Consider the following 18,733-nt stretch of genomic DNA (forward strand, 5'->3'; position numbering starts at 1 on the left):
TCATCACCAACCACAGACTGTACACAAAAGATGGACATAGCTTTTGGGTCTGAACAAAGAAATGTTAGGTCTGAACCTGCATTTTTTCTAATGGCCTGCAGGGGGCAGTTCATGTTAAATTTAATATATCTCGCTACAGTTTCATGTTGACATTTGTGAACATAATGGACAAAAAGGACATGCCCAGGTGGAAGTGTACACAGGTTCAAGCTTGCAGGCAAGCTGTTCTTGAAGAGATGAATGTACATGTGAGACTCAGCTATTGCAATCCATCTTCATCTCAAAATGAGAGAGAAAAAACGGAGAGGGTCGAGAGAAGTATTTCTGTCTGTTGGTGTTGAGTTTTAAATTAGAGTTAATGAAACTGTGAGGTTGCACAGATGTTGGTTGATCACAACTCCTTGGGGGGGCAGTCTATTTGTTTGTCACTGAAAGATGTCCCTGTGTGTTTGGAGAGAATGATAAAGAGTGGGGAAAAGACTGTTGAGCCATTTAAAACATATAAACTGAACACCTTTGTATATGCTCAGTTTACAAATGTGGGAAATTAACTCCTTAATATGTGTATCTGTCTGACCAACAGCAGTAGTGCTGATGTGTTTTTTGTGTTTGGGCAACACAGTGAGAATTGTGGAGGGTGTATAGCAAATGTACCCTGGCAGAGAAAATAGTCTTTATTATTGTAATCTCGCAATTACTTTTTGTCCCTGCAAAATTTCATCTTTGGAAATCGTTGAAATATCTCTCTCCGTATAATCTGTGAATCTCTAAGCTTCTGAAACGCCATTAAAAATGGACAGTCATACACCTGTGCTTCAACCCAGCTTGAGCAGCAGGGGCACAACAAGCCAGGTCACGAAAATCGAGAGGTACAGCACAAGCAGAAAGAGCAGCTCGTGACAGCAGATTGCGATGTCAGTTTGACATCATCTTTGTCATGCAGTGCTCTTCATCAGATCCCACACAGCAAGAACTTCACAAACTAGTCATATTCATGTTTTATATGCAGTGTATGGTTCTGTTAGTTCTGAGTGAAGCCTCGCGAACTCCAAGATGTCTGTGACATAGACGCCTGTGTCACGTCTGTGTCACTCCAATGCTGGGTGAGTTAGGCTATAGCCCCCTGTGTGAACCAAGCTGGTTAACCAGTTAATTATCTATTTAACAGGATGTGTGGTTATTACAATAAAACATGACTCAAAATATAGCAATAAAGGATTATAATGATGGACAACATGCTACATTTTTATATTTTTCTTGTTTTATTTGCATTCTAAGGACTACTTAAAGTGTTAATGTAGTTTTACCAAAGCAATAGAGGACGTGATCAAATTTTATGTGTTTTTCTTTTAATGCATTTTCCTCATAAATTGCATTAACAGATGTCTAAAAGGTTTTTGTATTACAAATCAAAATGAACACAGATGTTCCTCTATGTCTGCTAGATATGTAAATACACAGCTGTTTGCCAGTGATAACACGTCAGGTTTTTAGTGTTTATAGCTTGCTGCCATTGAAAATGGTCAACAGATGAGCTAATGCAGGGGTTTATGTCTCCACAATAATATTCATCTGTATTGCACCCAAGCCCATGTGGTGATAGAATCCTTTAACCTTTCTGTTGTGGCAGGCTGTCACCTTAGAGTCGCCTTATCTTGTCACCTCATTCACTCTACAGAAAAAAAATTGTTTAATCTCTAAAAACCACAAAAATGGGGAAATGTTACTCATAAAATGTTCATGGGTTTATCTGACTCATCTCCTGGATACTGAATGTGGCATGCAGACTGCTGCATGCAAAAGTTTCATTTTGCAGCACACAGAGCATAAAGAGATATGCATAAGTGAATTCTGCTGATATAAGTAATAATGTCACTTGCTAATATTTGCTATCCGAGACTAAATCTCTGCTAAGAGTGTGCAGGCAGAGCTCCTCTCGCTGGAAGAGTAACGTGTACTTTTACAGCTAATGTCAGCACACAGTGGGTTTTTTGTATTTTCATGTCACACCCTCTCATGATCTTACACATTGGCCAGTGCATGAACTCAAAGCAGAATCCATAAAACTGGTGTGCAGGTATGAGTGCGTGCAGTTAATAAATAAAATATTACATTTTCTGTTTTTAGCATCATGTTGTCTCCACACACCTCAGATGCACCATCTCTATGTGTAACTTTTAGTTTTTACAACATTCTGCTTGTCAAGAAGACAACTCAGGAGTGGGTTAGCTCTATTGTTCCAAGCAGATATGACATAATTATTTATAACTGATACAGTATATTTACAGTATTCATGGATAAACATGAGCTTTGGTGAACCCTTACATGAACAAGTCCACAAATGGACCACCAGCTTTGTGCAGTTTGCTGAGGTTTCGGTTCTGCTTCTGTCACAGCCTCATCCTTGTGATTTATGAGGCAGATTATAGGATTTATGGCTGATTTACTCTGCTCTGGATGCTAACAGAATCCACAGAAGTCTAGCTGGCTGCCTCTCAAAATTTGATCAAAGTGCATTATTTATTTCAGATATACCAAATGTTTGCCATGCAAACAGTTTATAACCATTCCAGTTTATTCTGCAAAAAATGTAAATAAACTGACTGATATATCGCCATATTTTTCCATTACATGGTCGATTTGTGTGACAAAAAATACTACTGCCTGCAATATTGTCGTGATAAATTATCTAGCCGTATGTAGTTTAAAGTATGTTTTGGCCTATGTAAGTCTCTGGTATAATTCTCTGGTTTCATTTGCCTGAACTTATGAAACCTCGTTGTGTGCAGCTTTACGCTACATTGTAAATATCAAATTTAGTTGTGGCTAGCATAAATGATTTTCTGTGGGAGTTTGTGGCTAGCATAAATGATTTTTTTGTTGGAGCTGCATATGCAAAAGACATAAACTGATACATCCAATAGATGGCAACAGCGACATGCTGGGCTGGTTTGAGTTTGAGGGAAATAATGAGTGATAAAGAGCAGTGGGCTGTATCATGTGGTTTGGGTCAGAGGCCAGATGGAGTCCAGACAGTCTTAACCACAGACACACAGTCATCAGAAACAAAGCCCAAAACTCGCAAATATGTGGAACAATTATTGTAGATGTCTCACTGTGTGTAAGGAATAAAGTGAATCTCATGGTATGAGCACCAGATCCAAATCTTCTCTTTGCTGTAATATTAGAAACCTTCCTCAACCCTCAACCCTCATCACTCACTTTTTCCATATTTGGAACCAAATAAGAAACAACTCTTCATTATTTAGCCTCACACTCTAATTAATTCACTATTAGATGTGCTAATGAGTACCGGAGCCCAGATGTGTTCTCTCTTTTTTTTTTTCCCAGGTTTTTTGGTCATTCTCTGCACTGCTTCCTCTAAGCTCTGCTCTTCATCACACCTTTCCCATTTCTCTCCCTGCCCAAGGCTCTAAGAGGTACAGACATTTTTTAATTAGATAACCGTGAGCTGGGAATCTCAATTACCGCACGCCATACACAAGGTCAGAAACAAAGCGATGGAAGGTCAGTTTATGGCACAGTGGGATGGCAAAAGGGAAGAGGGTGCAAATGGAATCTCAGTGTCACTGATATTGGATTATTTATCTTGTCACAGTTCCTAAAATGCAATGAACCTGATTCACTCAGTATTTGTAAAAACAGGATCTATAGCAAGACATGGCACACATGATAATCATGCGTGTGTTTTCTATGCATGTTCTGTGGCTATTCTTTTGCTTTCCAAACAAGCCTGCACAATAAATAAATAAATAATTAAATAAATGGTTTTTTTATTGTAGTAAGAGATCCAATCCTTAAATTTTTAATGCGTTCACAAAAACAGCTTCATGTGAGAAGAATTTAAACTTTTCAGCAGAGAGATGTGAAAAAAAACAGGTGGATACTGTGATCAGACATGGCCCATAAATATGGGGCTCAGAGAAGCATAAGCCAGAGGGAAATCACAGGATTCTGAGAACATTCAGGGTCAAGGGTCATTAAGTACTGGGGCATGTCTTTAAAGGCTAAAATTCAAATGGTACCACTCCTTGATGTTTTATTCCTCCTTTTTTCACGCCACTTTCACTTTAGCCATTTTATAGGGAAATTTGCACACGCAGATGCTTTTCTTTTGCACATCTGGATGTGAGATATAAAAAATGGGGGGGAAAGCACATGCTCTTACTTCACTTTCTTATTCTGCTTTAGTCTGGACACCCATATATCTTCCAGATATATAACACATATTATAGTCTGAGTACATATACATCAAACCTTGAATAACCTCACCATACCTTGTATTTACCTTATTTATTTAGCCCTACTAACATTTCTACTACTTTTATCTCTACCTTTTCTTTGTATATGACTGTATGTTTGTCTTTTTCATTGCACCTGAGGCATAGCCATTCTGCAAATTTATTACACATTCTATAATGACAAAAAGGGCTTTTAATTCTATTTCTAATTCTAATTTGAACACGTAAGTGGTGCCAGTGTTTTGTCCTTTGAAAAGACACAAAATATTCACCCATCAGAACTTCAGCTTTCAGGACTTGCGCTCAGCAAAGTCATTGACAGCACTTCTGACTAGCTCTTAAAGCAAGTCACATTATTATATGCCCAGCTGTATAGCTTTAAAAACTATGTTTCTGCTTTGATATACTGGTAGCTATAGCAGCTGGCTGCCAGCAAACACTATACTGGACCTCTCATGTTTGTGCCTTTTGCCATTTTAAATTAAATTATCTGAGAAATAACATGGTGGTGCACTCTGTCTTGTTAGTTTATTGGTCTGTGCTAATGAACAGATATGTATGTTGCTCAATGCACATTCATGGAGATAGCTTGCTAATCTTATTTAGCATTCCAGCTGCTCAACCAATTATGGCAACTTCTGGCTGCAAAAAACGAACAAGTCATGGGTGACATCATAGTAGCCCTTCTGTTTTATTTGCAGTCTGCGGAAATTGTCAATCCAGTGTTTATTGGAAGGTTAACATGGTTGTGTTTATGCTCTCACTATAATACTACTAAGTCTGTGTTGCACAGTATATTGAGGTTGCGGTAAAAGTTTAAAAAAAATTAAAGGACACTTTTCATGTCTTTGCCTTCTTGGTTTAACAGAAATTAATGTTGAGGTTTTGCAAGTCTATGCTATTGTTGAAGAGAAATACTGATGACTGCACATTCTTGCATGAACATTAAATATTCACGTTTGATAGAGCGAGTTCAATTTAAGGTACATTTGTCGACTCCTTGATTAACTTTTCTGCTGACGAGACAGGTTTGCTTTGATTTTCTGAACTACATGCTGTAGGGCATTCAGACATAACTGTGCACATATAGGGCAGGCAGTCTGTCTGGCAGACAGCAGCAAACCCACACCGTCCAACCACAGCAAAGACAGAGCAAGCTGTTTACCAGCCCAGATGAAAATCTGCTGAGGCCCTCGTTCCCCTCACTTCACTGATGAAGTGGTAATTATAGAGGTCTCACACCTCCAGAGAGCGCACAATCTTAAGTCGCTGTGGTGTTATGCCCGTCTGTAACACATTTTGGTCACACTGTTAAACAGAGGCAACGTGGCTAGTGGAGGTTTGTGGCTGTTGCTGTGTTTTGTTACTGGTTCTGCTGATTCATGGTTTATACAAATTTAACATAAATTTAAGTTCCTATCAAACGGAACAAAAAGTATTTGAGTTGCAACTAATTGTTTTCACTCCATTTGAACGATTATATTTATTTTTTATGCTTTTCCTATCTTTTTATGGAACCATTGGAGCAGCCCTGTATATACAAAAACATATTTTCCCCCACAGTTTTGGGGGTTTTTTTTCTTTTGGAAAGCTCAATAACTAATCCACCTCTGCTGTCTGCGTGTCTTCAATAGTGGCAAACACACATCGGTTTAAGCACAATCCAGCTGTGTCAGTGGTTGGCGTCCGTCGTGGGAGAGGGTCTATGTATCAGCATTCCATCGCCGCTGACACAGCATTCACACACCCCATTTACTCACAACAATCCCCTGCTCCATCTTACAGTATCAGCGCTGTCATAATGGAAATCCATTCCTCAGACACTGGTTAACTTGTGAGCTCGTGATTTGCATTTGTGTGGAGATATTCAAGCCATCTGTTTCCATAACCCAGGCATACAAGAGATTTTCTCTTGGTCCAGGTCCAGATCATCAAGTGGCATTAATAATAATGCCACTTGATGGCCTGGACCTTTATATAGCGGTTTTTGAGACCCTCAAAGCGCTTTACAATTCCACTATTCATTCACTCACTGGTGGAGGCAAGCTACAGTTGTAGCCACAGCTGCCCTGGGGCAGACTGACAGAAGCGAGGCTGCCATATCGTGCCATCGGCCCCTCTGGCCATCACCAGTAGGTGGTAGGTGAAGTGTCTTGCCCAAGGACACAACGACCGAGACTGTCCAAGCTGGGGCTCGAACCGGCAACCTTCCGATTACAAGACAAACTGCCCACTCTTGAGCCACGATTATCGTGGCTTACAAAGTGAATGCAGAATCCAAGGCTGATTAGTGGGTAGACTCCTGACGTTAAATTGCTCCTCACTGTCACCACACGGAGCATCTCTAATAAAACTGCATAAAAAATTAAAGCTATTTTAATTCAAAGAAGTATTCTGGTTTTGTGCTTTAAACATTTTCAAATGATGTCACATTACTGCATAAATGAAATATTGACGTCTTGCTGTAACATCTTTTTTAAGTGCAGCGTGAGCAGTGGAACAGTAGGGAATCACCCACTACTTATGATTCAGTGAGAGGCCTATTGTGGCAGCGACACTAATCAGCACTAATGAAGACTGGCTGTGGAGTCTCACGTCATAAAACCTAAAGTGAACCTGTCTAATTAATTTGCTAATTGGAAATCTGGAACAAAACAAGGTTGGTGTTCTTATATTGAACTGTCTCGTTGTAACTTAATTTTGAGAAGACTGTAAGTAGAAAAAGCAGCTGGAATACAATTAATAACTGGCTTTGATTAATGTTATAGGTATTATATTTAGATGCTCACTTCATTTTGTACTAGATGCTGGAAGCAGCCTTACACATCATTCAGAAAACGGTGGGATAAAAGGGAATCGGCACAGAAATAGTCCCTAGCCACATAAAGGCGCTATTGGACATATTACCACCAGATGTCTGACACCATGTGATTTGTTTCACCCTCTGTAACCCCTTTGAATGTAACAAAAATGTTGCTGGTCTCTTGCACGTTTTATATTTCTTCAGATGTACTGCAATAAAGCATTAACTAAAAACATCACCCATTCCATTGTGTGAAGCCACCTTACGTTCTCATCTTTCATGGACAGTGTGCCAAGTTTCCTCGGATAGAAATTCACCCTTTTTTTTAAAGTGCTCAACACAAGCAGATGGTAATGCAATACCCTGCCTGTAACACATCACTCCATAATCTAGCTGCAATCCAGAAATTCACCTGTCACTAATAAATTTTGCTGATTTCATTTGGTGAAGGGGTGACAGAAGGGAGAGCTGTTATGCCTTTACAGGAGGAGTGGAGGGTTGCACTTTGTCCTTTTGTTGCATTTCCTGCCTTTCTTGGATTTACGATGTGCTTCTCACAGCCTCCGGCCCTCCGGTGCTTCGGCTCTCCCATGTGTCATGTGACACCTCTGCTTTACAGCTAGCAAAAATCATCAGAGGCCATGCCTGGGAAGCTGCTTGTGGGCTTTTTTAACACTGCCAAAGCTAATAATAATATTAAGTTATTTATTACATGTATAACTTTTAAAGTTTTAGCTTTTAATGTAAGGGTCTAAGGAAAACACTGTATATGCCCATGCAAATTATTATTATCTGGCTAATACAGTGACTGAATAAGAGGTTAAATAATGAATTTGCTCTTGGTTTATATTGGAATGTGATAGGAAAAAAGTCTTCATATGGTCCTATATGAGGCCAGTCTGCTACTATTTTCCATATCAGGTATAAGGTTGGATATCACAGATCGTCCCTTTTTGTATATGGCTCCTATTCTACACACAAATCCAGTTTTTCTTAGACAGCTGATAATCATATTAAAGGAGATAAAAAAAAAAAGTGGGAGGTTAGTAGATACATTTAAGGCTGTAAATCTTTAAGAAAAGATTTTGGACTGAAATGACTTATGGAAACTGGTGAATGAAATATTGTGATTTGTTTTATGGCCTATAATTATGTCGTCATCTAAACACCCCGTGGCAGAGGCAGAATTTCAGGTGGAAACAAGCTTTGATTTAATGAGATGACAGTTAGATGAATTGCATGGAAGAATATTGTTTCAAGGGTATGTTTGAGGTCATATTGTCAAAAGCCATATGTTGCTCAATTTTAGTGTATTTCATACGTTGGTAAAGTGACTGGGTTGATATCTTCCTTAAACCTGCTGGACATTAAAAAACCATAAATACACTATACTGCTTTAAAACTGCTTTTGTGAACATACAATGAATGGCTTAAGCTGTCAGAGAAAGCAGATGTTGAGGTCTCACATTGTAAAACTTGATCCAGTCTTCATCCTTAAGAATTTTGCCTAAAAACTGCCTCAGGTGAGACGCTTTTCTTTCTTTCTTTTCTTACTGTCTTTGTTGTCTTTAGAAAGACTTTCTTTTAACAAGAGCACAAATGGGTTTGATCTGAGCTGGCCTACCAACAGCATCCACATTCTTGTCCACTGAGTTAGTTGAAGTTTGAAACAGTAATTTTGGTTTGTTATACTAAAAACGGCATCGCAGATGTGCAAGACTGTATGACAAACTTGAGACGTGCCTGTGTGTGATACAGACAAAAATCACAGCCGTGCCGCAGGTTTCCTGACATTTGATCCGTGCTGGCAGCTGTAAACTACAGTGTAACTTAAACATCAGAAAAAGAGGAGGGTTTTTCAAGTTGACCTGTAGATTTAGACAATCCTACAGTCCCCTTGTGGTCTTACCAACTTGATCTGTCTGTCTACTGAGATTGTTAGTTTTATGAGTGCTGAGAAACTGGCTGCATGCCTGCAACATTCTTACCGCACATCGTCTCAAGTCCTCATTTTCATCTCTTCTAATCAGAAAGTGGCGTACTCAGAGCATGAGTTGGTTTATCTGCCCTCTCTCATTGGACTGTGAATGGGTAGTGTGTGCTCCAGTAAATTAGCATACACATGTTTCTCCCTGACAAGCACCAGTCCGTGGTGGAATGAGAGTGTTTGTGTATGCAGAAAGAGAGGGAGATAGGCTGGGAAAGAGAGATAGCGCTTGCTGTTTGTTCAGTTTGCTTGACTTCAGATCAGATCGTGACTGAACTGTGACATGGGCAAATGAACAGAATCATTTCAAAACTGCTATGTGCAAAATACCTGTATCTCAGAGTAAATGCCAGTAAGTGTTGTCTTATACATCAAACTAAAGCTGAAGCATGGAAACTCAGGTTTGTAAAGCTGCAAACGAATTATTTGTATAAATAATAAAATGTGACACAATGTAATGATTTAATCTCTTTCTTTCTTTAATGTAAAAACGAAAAGTGTCTCAGTAAGTTAGATCCTGATGTGAAATCGGAACAACTTCAGTGCTCCTTGGCACTGATTCTCTAAGTTGGAACTGGATCTGTGCCTTCCAAAAAATATTCCCATATTTGATGTTTTGATACTGGTAATTGAGAGTAGTGTCTAGCATGTGGCTCTAACATTTCCCTGCAATTGTTTATTGGGCTGAGATGAAGACACCACTACCTTATGGAAATGTTTTATCGCATGTTTTATGTTTTCTAACAGGATTGCTTAGAGCAACTTTGTACTTGTTGGCATTGCATCTTTCCTCTAAGAGAGGAACTGGACCAAAACTATGGCAGCAAAATGCTCCCCCAGTGTTTCTAAAAGCTTCTGGGCTAACCTCTGGTTAAACAAGGCCCCACCTAAATAAATGGGGAGAGATCTGTAACTTTCATTTCAATGGTATATAAAATCTTAATCTAAATATCGTACATTGACAGAATCATTCCCTTGAGTCATTACAGTAAATCTCTGTCCTTCTGTCTGTGTGCTTGTTCCTTTGTCTGCCAACCCCTTCTACATGATCAAAAGTTGAGCAACAAAAGCGAGCACACAGGTGCATCTTGGGCTCCTGAGGGTTCTTATCTATATCAGACATTACGACATTGTTGTGTTGCCTGGCAACCACCTACAAATAGACTAAAATTCCTCATTTTTTAGTATTTGTACCTATAGACCCTCCTAAAAGCATAAAATCATTTTTCATTTCACCACAATTAACTTCTACTTTAAAAACAAAACTTGAAAATTATGATTTATATTATTAAGCCATCACATTGCTTGGCAACCACCTAATAACTACTACAATTATATTTCTATAATAGAGCAGGGCATGGGCATTGACCAGTGTATATGATAAACATAGAAATTAGATTAAAGAAAAAATGCCTCAAAAGTTTGTTGTTGTTTGCCGCAAAATATGGTTTGCTTACTTCTGCTACATATGCAAATTTACAACATCATTTACAGTTCACTTCGGAGTGTCACCATAATTAGTGTCTCTGGCTCATCTCACCAGAACATAATATGCAAGGAAAAATGAAAAGCACACTTATAAGCGTACATCTTTAATGAGGAAATATCCTTGCTACCATAAGGCAGAAGCTGCCGTGAACGGCAACTGTGCAACAACATTTTTGGCTTTATATGTTTCCTGATCCCACAGTTACTAAACAGATGATTAGCTCTTTAGTTGACAGGGCAGGACAACCACCAGCTTTGGTTATGGAGTCCTTCTATTTCCTTAAATTCTTTAAGTGCCAGATCTTTCCTTCATAATGCGGTTTCTTCCGTAGTACAACAGAGAGACTAGATTATTATGGGTCAAGGCTTTTTCCTTTAATTTGTCATGTTGTCTTTATGTATGCACATATCCTTTAACAGCTGGTCTTTTTTTTTTTGTCTAAGTAGAGGTCAGGGGGGAAAAGGTATTATGTGAAGGAATAATTGTATGTCATTGAAGCGGTTCAGCAAACACTGCCAAACCAAGATGCATTTCATATTTGCTCATTTGTTTTGACCACAACACAGCTTGAGAGAAGAAAGAGATTAAGAGGTGTGCCTAGTGTGAACTGAAAGCCGGGTGTCATAACATCAAAGACTGACAAGGTTATACATCAGCTGTGGATCTTCTCCTCTCTCAGGAGCTTTAATTAAAAAGTCGCAGAATTCCCCTTGGCTTACGTTAATGCCACAAACAACCTCGAGGCGTTTACCAGGAAACTTTGCTGGGCATTGAGGGCACAGGTGAACTGGAAATGATAAACAACTATCAAGTCTTTACATCTCTGTCCTGCATAATTTGCATGAGAAGAGTTTGAGCTTAAATACACCAACAAGTTTTGGGGTCACATATCAAGAATTTTGGTCAGTAACCACCAGATCTCATTTAAGCATAAAAACCCAAGAAATTTTCCTTGTCCCTGGAAAGTCAGACTTCGGCGATGGAGCAGCTCCAGAAAATGTTACTGGGAGGAATGACGGATTAGAGGCTTGCTTTTTGGTCTCTTGGTTTGGGAAAGAATTGTTCACATTAACATATTGATGGAATTTTCAGAGATTATTAAAAAACACATGTGAACTGAGTTAGAGGGTGTTTTTTTTCCCTGTGTGTGTTCATGCATGTGTGTTTGTATGTATCACACTGCCTGATTAAGCGAATCAATGAGCAGGACAATATGCCATCATTGTATTTTGTCAGTAATTTGCCGCTGCCTTGAAGTGAGGTCTAATTTATCTGCTCTGCTGCCCTCTAAACTCATTTTCTATCATCATGAGCCTCCAGTTTCTCTTATAGATTACTTTTTCCCCTACCATCCTCTGTCTTATATATAACATGAAAGAGAATCTGAACACTAGTATTAGCTGTCATTACTCACACAAACCACCCCCACATACAAAGAAATCTTATGGTATTTGAGTGAAGTGCAGGGTAGAGCAGCTGCATGAAGCCGGGAAGTCAGAGAAGGTCACTAGTCTGTCGGCAGTGATGGTGCGGATGTTGACAAGCTGCTTCTGAGTCATGACCATGAGCTGTTCACCTTGGCTACAGAACTTTAAATTCTTGAAAGATCATATTTTTCTCACCTATGAGAAGTCTCTCCTCTCTCTCATTCTCTTTTCTCCATCCTCCAATTTGTCTCTCGCTGAGCAGAAAAAGTGTTCCAGTGTCACAGAAATGGACATCTGGGCTTTTGGCAGCTTGGGGTATGCTTGCCTCAGCTCCACTGGGATGTCAAAGCAAGTTCAGACTCCTTGCAGGCTTTGAACTTATTTGACATCAGTGTGGTTAAACAAATCTGAACGGCAACATTTTAAGTAATAATATATGTTTTACATAACGTAAAGGTACGGGTATAAGATGTCCATAAAAAAGTGTTTTGCAAAAGTTAGCTTTTCAGGGATAAAGGTGCCCTGAAAGCAGCTATGACAGCTTTAGCGTGAGCTGCTCGCTCAGTGGGATTCTACTTGGCACTCACCGATTGCAGCTCAGCAGAGTGACCATGCAATATTTAGCACCCTTCAAGCCAATCAGCACTCTTTGTCCTGGATCTGTCTCGCTGTTTTTCTTTTTGTGGTTGGTTGCCGATGCCCTCCAAGCAAATCTATCAGTGAGCAAATTGAGCAAACATATTTCTTCCTTGACGTTTGCGCTTCTATTTAATAACAATCAACCAATCATGCATTCAGAGGTGAGTCACATTCCAACTATGAGGTGTGTGGTAGTTTTGTAACCAACAAAACCATGAGGGGGGAAAGGATACAGTTCGCACAACCGCAGTGAAACTGTCAATAGCAAAATCCTGTTTGCAGGCATTCATGCACAAACTAACATGTCTGATCAGAACACTTTGTCGTTACACTCGTTTTATTTTCTCCAGCTGGTGCAATGGACCTGTGGCTGTTAAGGACATCAGAGGGTTTGGTGGAAAAGCTGCAAAGTCATTCAGTCAGCCTTTCCCCGCAGTTCACTCATGGGAACTAATACAGGCCTGATTATTGTAGTTTGTCATTGTCAATATCATGGCTCGATTCTTAAATATCTGTTGAAAACATAATAGTTGTGTGGGAAATTAAATACAGTCTTAAACATACTCAAGCACTCACCCTGTTCTTACAGAAACTATTGAAAAACACATATAAAATATCTTTTTCAGTTTCTAAGTCATACTTGTTCTTACTAATGGGACAGTTTTAGCTGGTTAGATATACTTTAATCCTTCACAGATCAGGTTATAGACAACTAATATGCACAGGGCTTGGCAGAGCAACATAAAATACAAACAGTAACAGCTTGTGGATTGTATATATTAGTTTCCTCTCATTTATCATGAATTAAACTGCTCTGGTATAATAATTAGGTCATGCTTGGAGCTAAAGGTATTATCAGCTAGCTATTAATGTACTTTACCGTGTTTGCAGGGGTATGGTTTCATACGTGAACGTTAAGAGCCAGCCTTTCGGCACAGCTGAAGTGTGCATGTGTGAGTGTGAGCCATTTGCGCCACTTTCTCACGACAGCTGCTGCACGACTTAATGATTTGTGACATGGGATTTTATGCTGTGAACGCACCGTTTTAATCTTGTCTTTAAACAATAGTTTACCAGTTTTGAAAATAAAATGTGAAATGTGGCCTATATGGTATATAGCTAAAGCTGGCTAGCTTAGATTAGTGTGAAGGGTGATGCCCAGCTTGGCTTTGTGTTAAAGCTATAAAATCTGCCTACCAGCATCGCTAAAGTCACAAATGAGTATATATTATATATATTATATTTTATCAGTAGTTTAATCTGTACAAAAACTGAAATGTAAAAATGAAAAATAGGGATTTTATTGGCGATTGTGTTGGATGATTTATTTGCCATGAGTGTGGACTCCAAGGAAAAAAACTGTGAGCAGCAGTAGGCAGATTTTCTTAGTGTTTGTACTAAACTAAGTCTGCTGAGCCCAACTATAAGATAATGTGAGTGGTATTGATCTTCTCCGATCTTCAAGGGGAAAGAAACTATGCATTTTCTTTTAAATTAAAGCCAAACTTCTCATTTAAACAGGTCCTAATATGCTCATTTTGACGATCATGGTTTTATTCTCAGACTCTACTAAAACAGATTTCCATGATTCACAGTTTAAAAAAAATACTTATTTTCTATATACTGGGGATTGTGTGGCCATTCAGTTCATCCACTGTCTGGCACAAGTTGATTTTTTTTTATTCTTTAAGGTCACCCTCCACCCTTCTTCTTCACACTGTATGTTATTCATCTCTACATGAAAAAAACTGCCTCTCCACTTTGACTTTGTACTTCTCTCCAGCTTTCTGTCCTTAATGCGTACGTATGTATTATCTCAAGGCATAATTAAAACTCCATTAGTCATGCAGAAAACAAAGAAAGAGTAATCAAAATGGAAATGAATGTACTGGTGCTGTAGAAACAGATGAAGCAGACAGAGTAGATTCTGCTGAAAAGGGCTCTTTTGAAGGAGCTTTTTGTAATTTCTTTCTTTACCGTTTTGTTATAGTGAAGACAAAAAAACGAAGTTTTAAGATGGTGTTATGCGTTTGACTATTGGCAGCAAAGATGTATTTAAATTTGCAGCTTTGAGGATGACTGCTACAAATGAAAGCAGTGGAAATCTTGTTGACTGTGCATAATAATTAGCATTCCTGTTGGCTGTTCATACTTTTTCCCCTCTGTCGTCAGACAAAAAAAGTAAACAGATGTTAGTGGAGAACATTCTCAAAGAAACCAATTTAATAAGTGAAATGGCTTGAGGTCCCTTACAGAAATATGCTGCTTCTCTGATCAGCCTGTGTGAAGGAACATGTCCTACAGCAAATAATCAGTCAGTCCTCTTAACAAGCTCCACAGTCAGACTCCCCAAACTAATCATTTTAAGCCCATCCATCACTTTTGCAGACTGCCAGGGTGCCAGTGACAAGATAACAATGAGACAACAGCAAGTCTCTTCAGCTTCTTCATTCACATTTATTACAAGCTCCCAGTGTTTGTCATTTAGCAATAACTGCATAAGTCAGACTGGACAGCAGCTGAAGTGCTGATTGACTTCGTGTTGTTGCCAAGATACTAACAGTTCCTAACCTGTGGACATGAAGAAACAGCTGTGGTGGAGAAAAAGCAACATGCTGTTCTGTTTGACTCCGAGGCCAGGGCTTATAACCAGGGGCCCGTGAGTAACAAGGGAGTGGTTTAAGAGACAGAATGTATGCTTTTGTATCTTTAAATAAGTAGTTAGTTCACTCCACATGGACCATGTTAATTAGTTAGCAGGGGATCTGATGTTGTGTGCTGCGTTTGGGCTAAAAGGAAAGGGAGATCCAGACTGTGGGTCTGGATACATGCCCCAGGGAGATCTGTGTACACCACCTGTTAATGAACTCTGAAGTTGTCTCTAATAGGACCTCCGCTTATGGACCACCCAGAAAATACAGCATAAAGATGTAAAGGGCAGATACTGCAGACAAGACTCGAAGCCAGTGGAGATGGAAAAACACAAAGTCTAAGACTATCTGATCTTATGCTACATATTTTTTATATAATAACATGTTTCTGCTGATATGTCTTTGACACAATTATCTTAACTCAAAGGTTAACTCAATGGTTGTCAGTCATATCAAACTGTTTTCACCAGCAGAAATAGATGGTAAAGGCCATTTTCACAACTGAGCAAAGATCACCTGCTGATTAAAAACTGTAAGATGATGTTGAAAGCTCTGAAATAAACTAGTAAGTCTTAATCATCCAAAAACAAATTCAGGATATTATTTTATTTAAAATTGGCAGATTGATATTTTTCCTTATGCTTTTAAGGAAGATGTTCAATTAAAGCTAAGTAAAGCTGAAAATACTTTCCACAATATTTGTTAGTGTTATTTGCTATTAATGGACTCAGTTTATAAACTTAACAACATTTTTTTTAAATTTCATCCTTTTCCACTAGAATGAGAAAAAAGCCTTTAAGTCGGTGTATTTGATTTAGTTTATACATGCCTGATTGTGGTAGTATGTATACTATTTTGTTTCTGTTATTTTTTTTTTGCAAAAACACACATTTATATTTTTGTCCTTGCTTTCAGGCTATAATTGCTGCCAGTGTCAAGCTACATTTTTTTTCCAGTAGCAGATGTTTGTGTTTAATCTGTCTGTTGTGAACAAATTAAAAACAATCCCTGACTGCCGGTGTCACGCTATAATTGTCAGACAGTGCATCAGACCTGCTGTTGATGTCTGTGTTTCTTCATGCCATGCACATTTTCATCTCATTCGTTACATGTGTCGTCACACTTCATTCGCATGCACTGATACTGAGTAACCTACACGGTTATTAATGTGTGACTCAGTGGCTCTGCTCTCCTGTTGTGTCGGTCGGATCCTGTTGCTTAGACAAACACACGGGCAGAAAAGTGCCAGATAATACGTTCGGGCCAGCATGAAGCCCTTTTACTGCCACGCTAATTGCATCACTGCGAGCACAGCAGGGGTGCGTAATCACTGCATTTTGAATGTCTTCTTTGTGGTTACCATCATTAATGTGTCCAGTGCTGTTGTTAAATGTGATTTCAGGTCATTGCTGTGTATGAAAAGTTTGCATAAATTTGGACTGTCAATTTTCTAATGGTGGGAGTGGCAGACGATATTGTAGGTCACCTTCTTCTTCTCACTCTAATGGCTTAAAGTACTCTCCAATGAACAATTCCGTCTGCCCGTCTGCTATTTATCTGAAGTGATGCCAGATCTCATTGAGGAAACAGATACTTCCGACAGACTGCCACTCACTTAGCTAAAGGGGTTAGGTGATTAAGATTCAGTTTACCCCCACCACCACCCACCCCAACTGCCCAGCCCACATTAACCCCCTGTCAGTGGTACACAAAAAGAATGGGCATGGCTGAGTCTGATTTATTTCACACAGAGTCATCATAAGGGCACAGCGGGCCTCTCGGCTCCTCGATAAGCCAGATACACCAGGGCCCCGTTGGCCTTTCTTTTTACTCTCTTCCCCGTGCTGTCCCGCCCTCATGCAGTCTGTCACACATACTCAATCTGTCAATCCAAAAAGAGAGACAGGCACAAAGACGGGCACAAATCAAAAGGAACTGATTAGCGATTAATGGTGCATCATTGTATTTGCATCAGGACTGCGTGCACGGTGTATGTGTGTGCATACAGAGTGATGTTGTCAGTCATGCAGAGTGTGCCCTGGCCCTCCCTCTTCTGTCCACCACATGTGCTCCTATAGGGGTGCAGCCACTTATGGCTATTGATATTGTAGGGATGACTCTGTTGTGCGCACAAATGCTCACATTCAATCCCAACACAGGGTAGCAGAACAGCCTCCTGCTGAGCCCAAAGAAAAGCTGAAGATTGCATCAACAGATCATTCTGATGGATCTGTTCTCACCTAGCGGCTGATTGAAACTTCAAAAGTTTTTGGTTGCTTTGTTTTAGGCACATAAAAAGGAATTTAAACAAGTGTTTGGATTATTTGATGTTTGCGTGATGTGGGTGTTTGGACTCCTCTGCAAGAGACAGCGTTTACAGGGATGGAGCCTGGCACTTCTGAGCATATTTACAGTCTGCCTGTGTCAGGGAGGCAGAGGGCTGGAGGTCTGGACCGTGGGTGTGGAAAGTGGGCAGAATGCATCTAGTTTCTCAGTCCCTTTGGTGTTATTGTTGACAGAGACGGGAGTCGCTCAAGATGGTGCCAGCGAAGGGGCAACACCAGCTCCTACCACTGAGCATGAGGATGACAACTCTTTGGGCTACACAGGTACTGCTGCTGCTTTTAACTTAAAAGTCCACTCACATATGTTCTGTGTTTATTGGTTACACAACACTACTTTTGGCTGTTTTTAGTGGAAATATGTCTCAGTGCCCACCTTAAATTTTTGCCAATCAGTTTTGAAGCCACTGAGTCCTCTGTGCAAACTTTTAGTAAAGTAAGACCGGCCTTGTGTCCAGCAATAAACTTTAGAACAAACAAAACAGGAACTCTACGTCAACCAAGGCACATATTCCTTTGGACTTCTGACCTCTTCTTTAGAGTAAACTAAGGTCAAACATTCACAAAATGCAATTTATTCTTTAAAATTATACTTAAAATTCTGCTGCCTTTGTTTTTGTTGGCAACATTTAGTTTGCATTCAAATATCATATCACATTTGACCTCTGATCTATAACCTTGATTTATTTATGTTCAGTTATTTACAAATCAATGCCTCGTATCTATTATTATCCTCTTGCATGTTTATGTAATCAAAGTAAACATCCGGGCAGTACTGTCGTTTATATGCTGTACACATTCATTTTTATTTGTTTGTTTGTTTGTTTTTTAAGGTTAATAGTGCATGATAGATGTTTACTTTGATTACATAAACATGCAAGAGGATAATAATAGATACGAGGCATTGATTTGTAAATAACTGAACATAAATAAATCAAGGTTATAGATCGGAGGTCAAATGTGATATGATATTTGAATGCAAACTAAATGTTGCCAACAAAAACAAAGGCAGCAGAATTTTAAGTATAATCTTAAAGAATAAATTGCATTTTGTGAATGTTTGACCTTATTTTACTCTAAAGAAGAGGTCAGAAGTCCAAAGGAATATGATATTTATCATGTTGACAGACAGA

General features: G+C 39.2%; 1 protein-coding gene across 5 annotated transcripts in view; it reads left to right on the top strand.

The window, feature by feature from the left end:
• Nucleotides 1–18,733, top strand: part of robo1 (roundabout, axon guidance receptor, homolog 1 (Drosophila)) — a 227,681-nt gene that overhangs the window by 60,492 nt on the left and 148,456 nt on the right. For 2 of the 5 annotated variants that reach the window (XM_087851096.1, XM_087851095.1), the window contains one exon: nt 17,778–17,867. The exons of 1 other annotated variant lie outside the window; for it this stretch is intronic. In XM_087851096.1, coding sequence (XP_087707222.1) covers nt 17,778–17,867 — 90 coding nt within the window. Of the gene's footprint in view, nt 1–17,596; nt 17,868–18,733 lie in introns of those variants that run through there. 2 more of the 5 variants (XM_087851093.1, XM_087851094.1) reach the window with 1 other exon arrangement.

This window comes from Neolamprologus brichardi, chromosome 14, assembly GCF_056152115.1.
Source record: "Neolamprologus brichardi isolate AB-2024 chromosome 14, ASM5615211v1, whole genome shotgun sequence".
In the NCBI taxonomy this organism is placed as follows: domain Eukaryota; kingdom Metazoa; phylum Chordata; class Actinopteri; order Cichliformes; family Cichlidae; genus Neolamprologus; species Neolamprologus brichardi.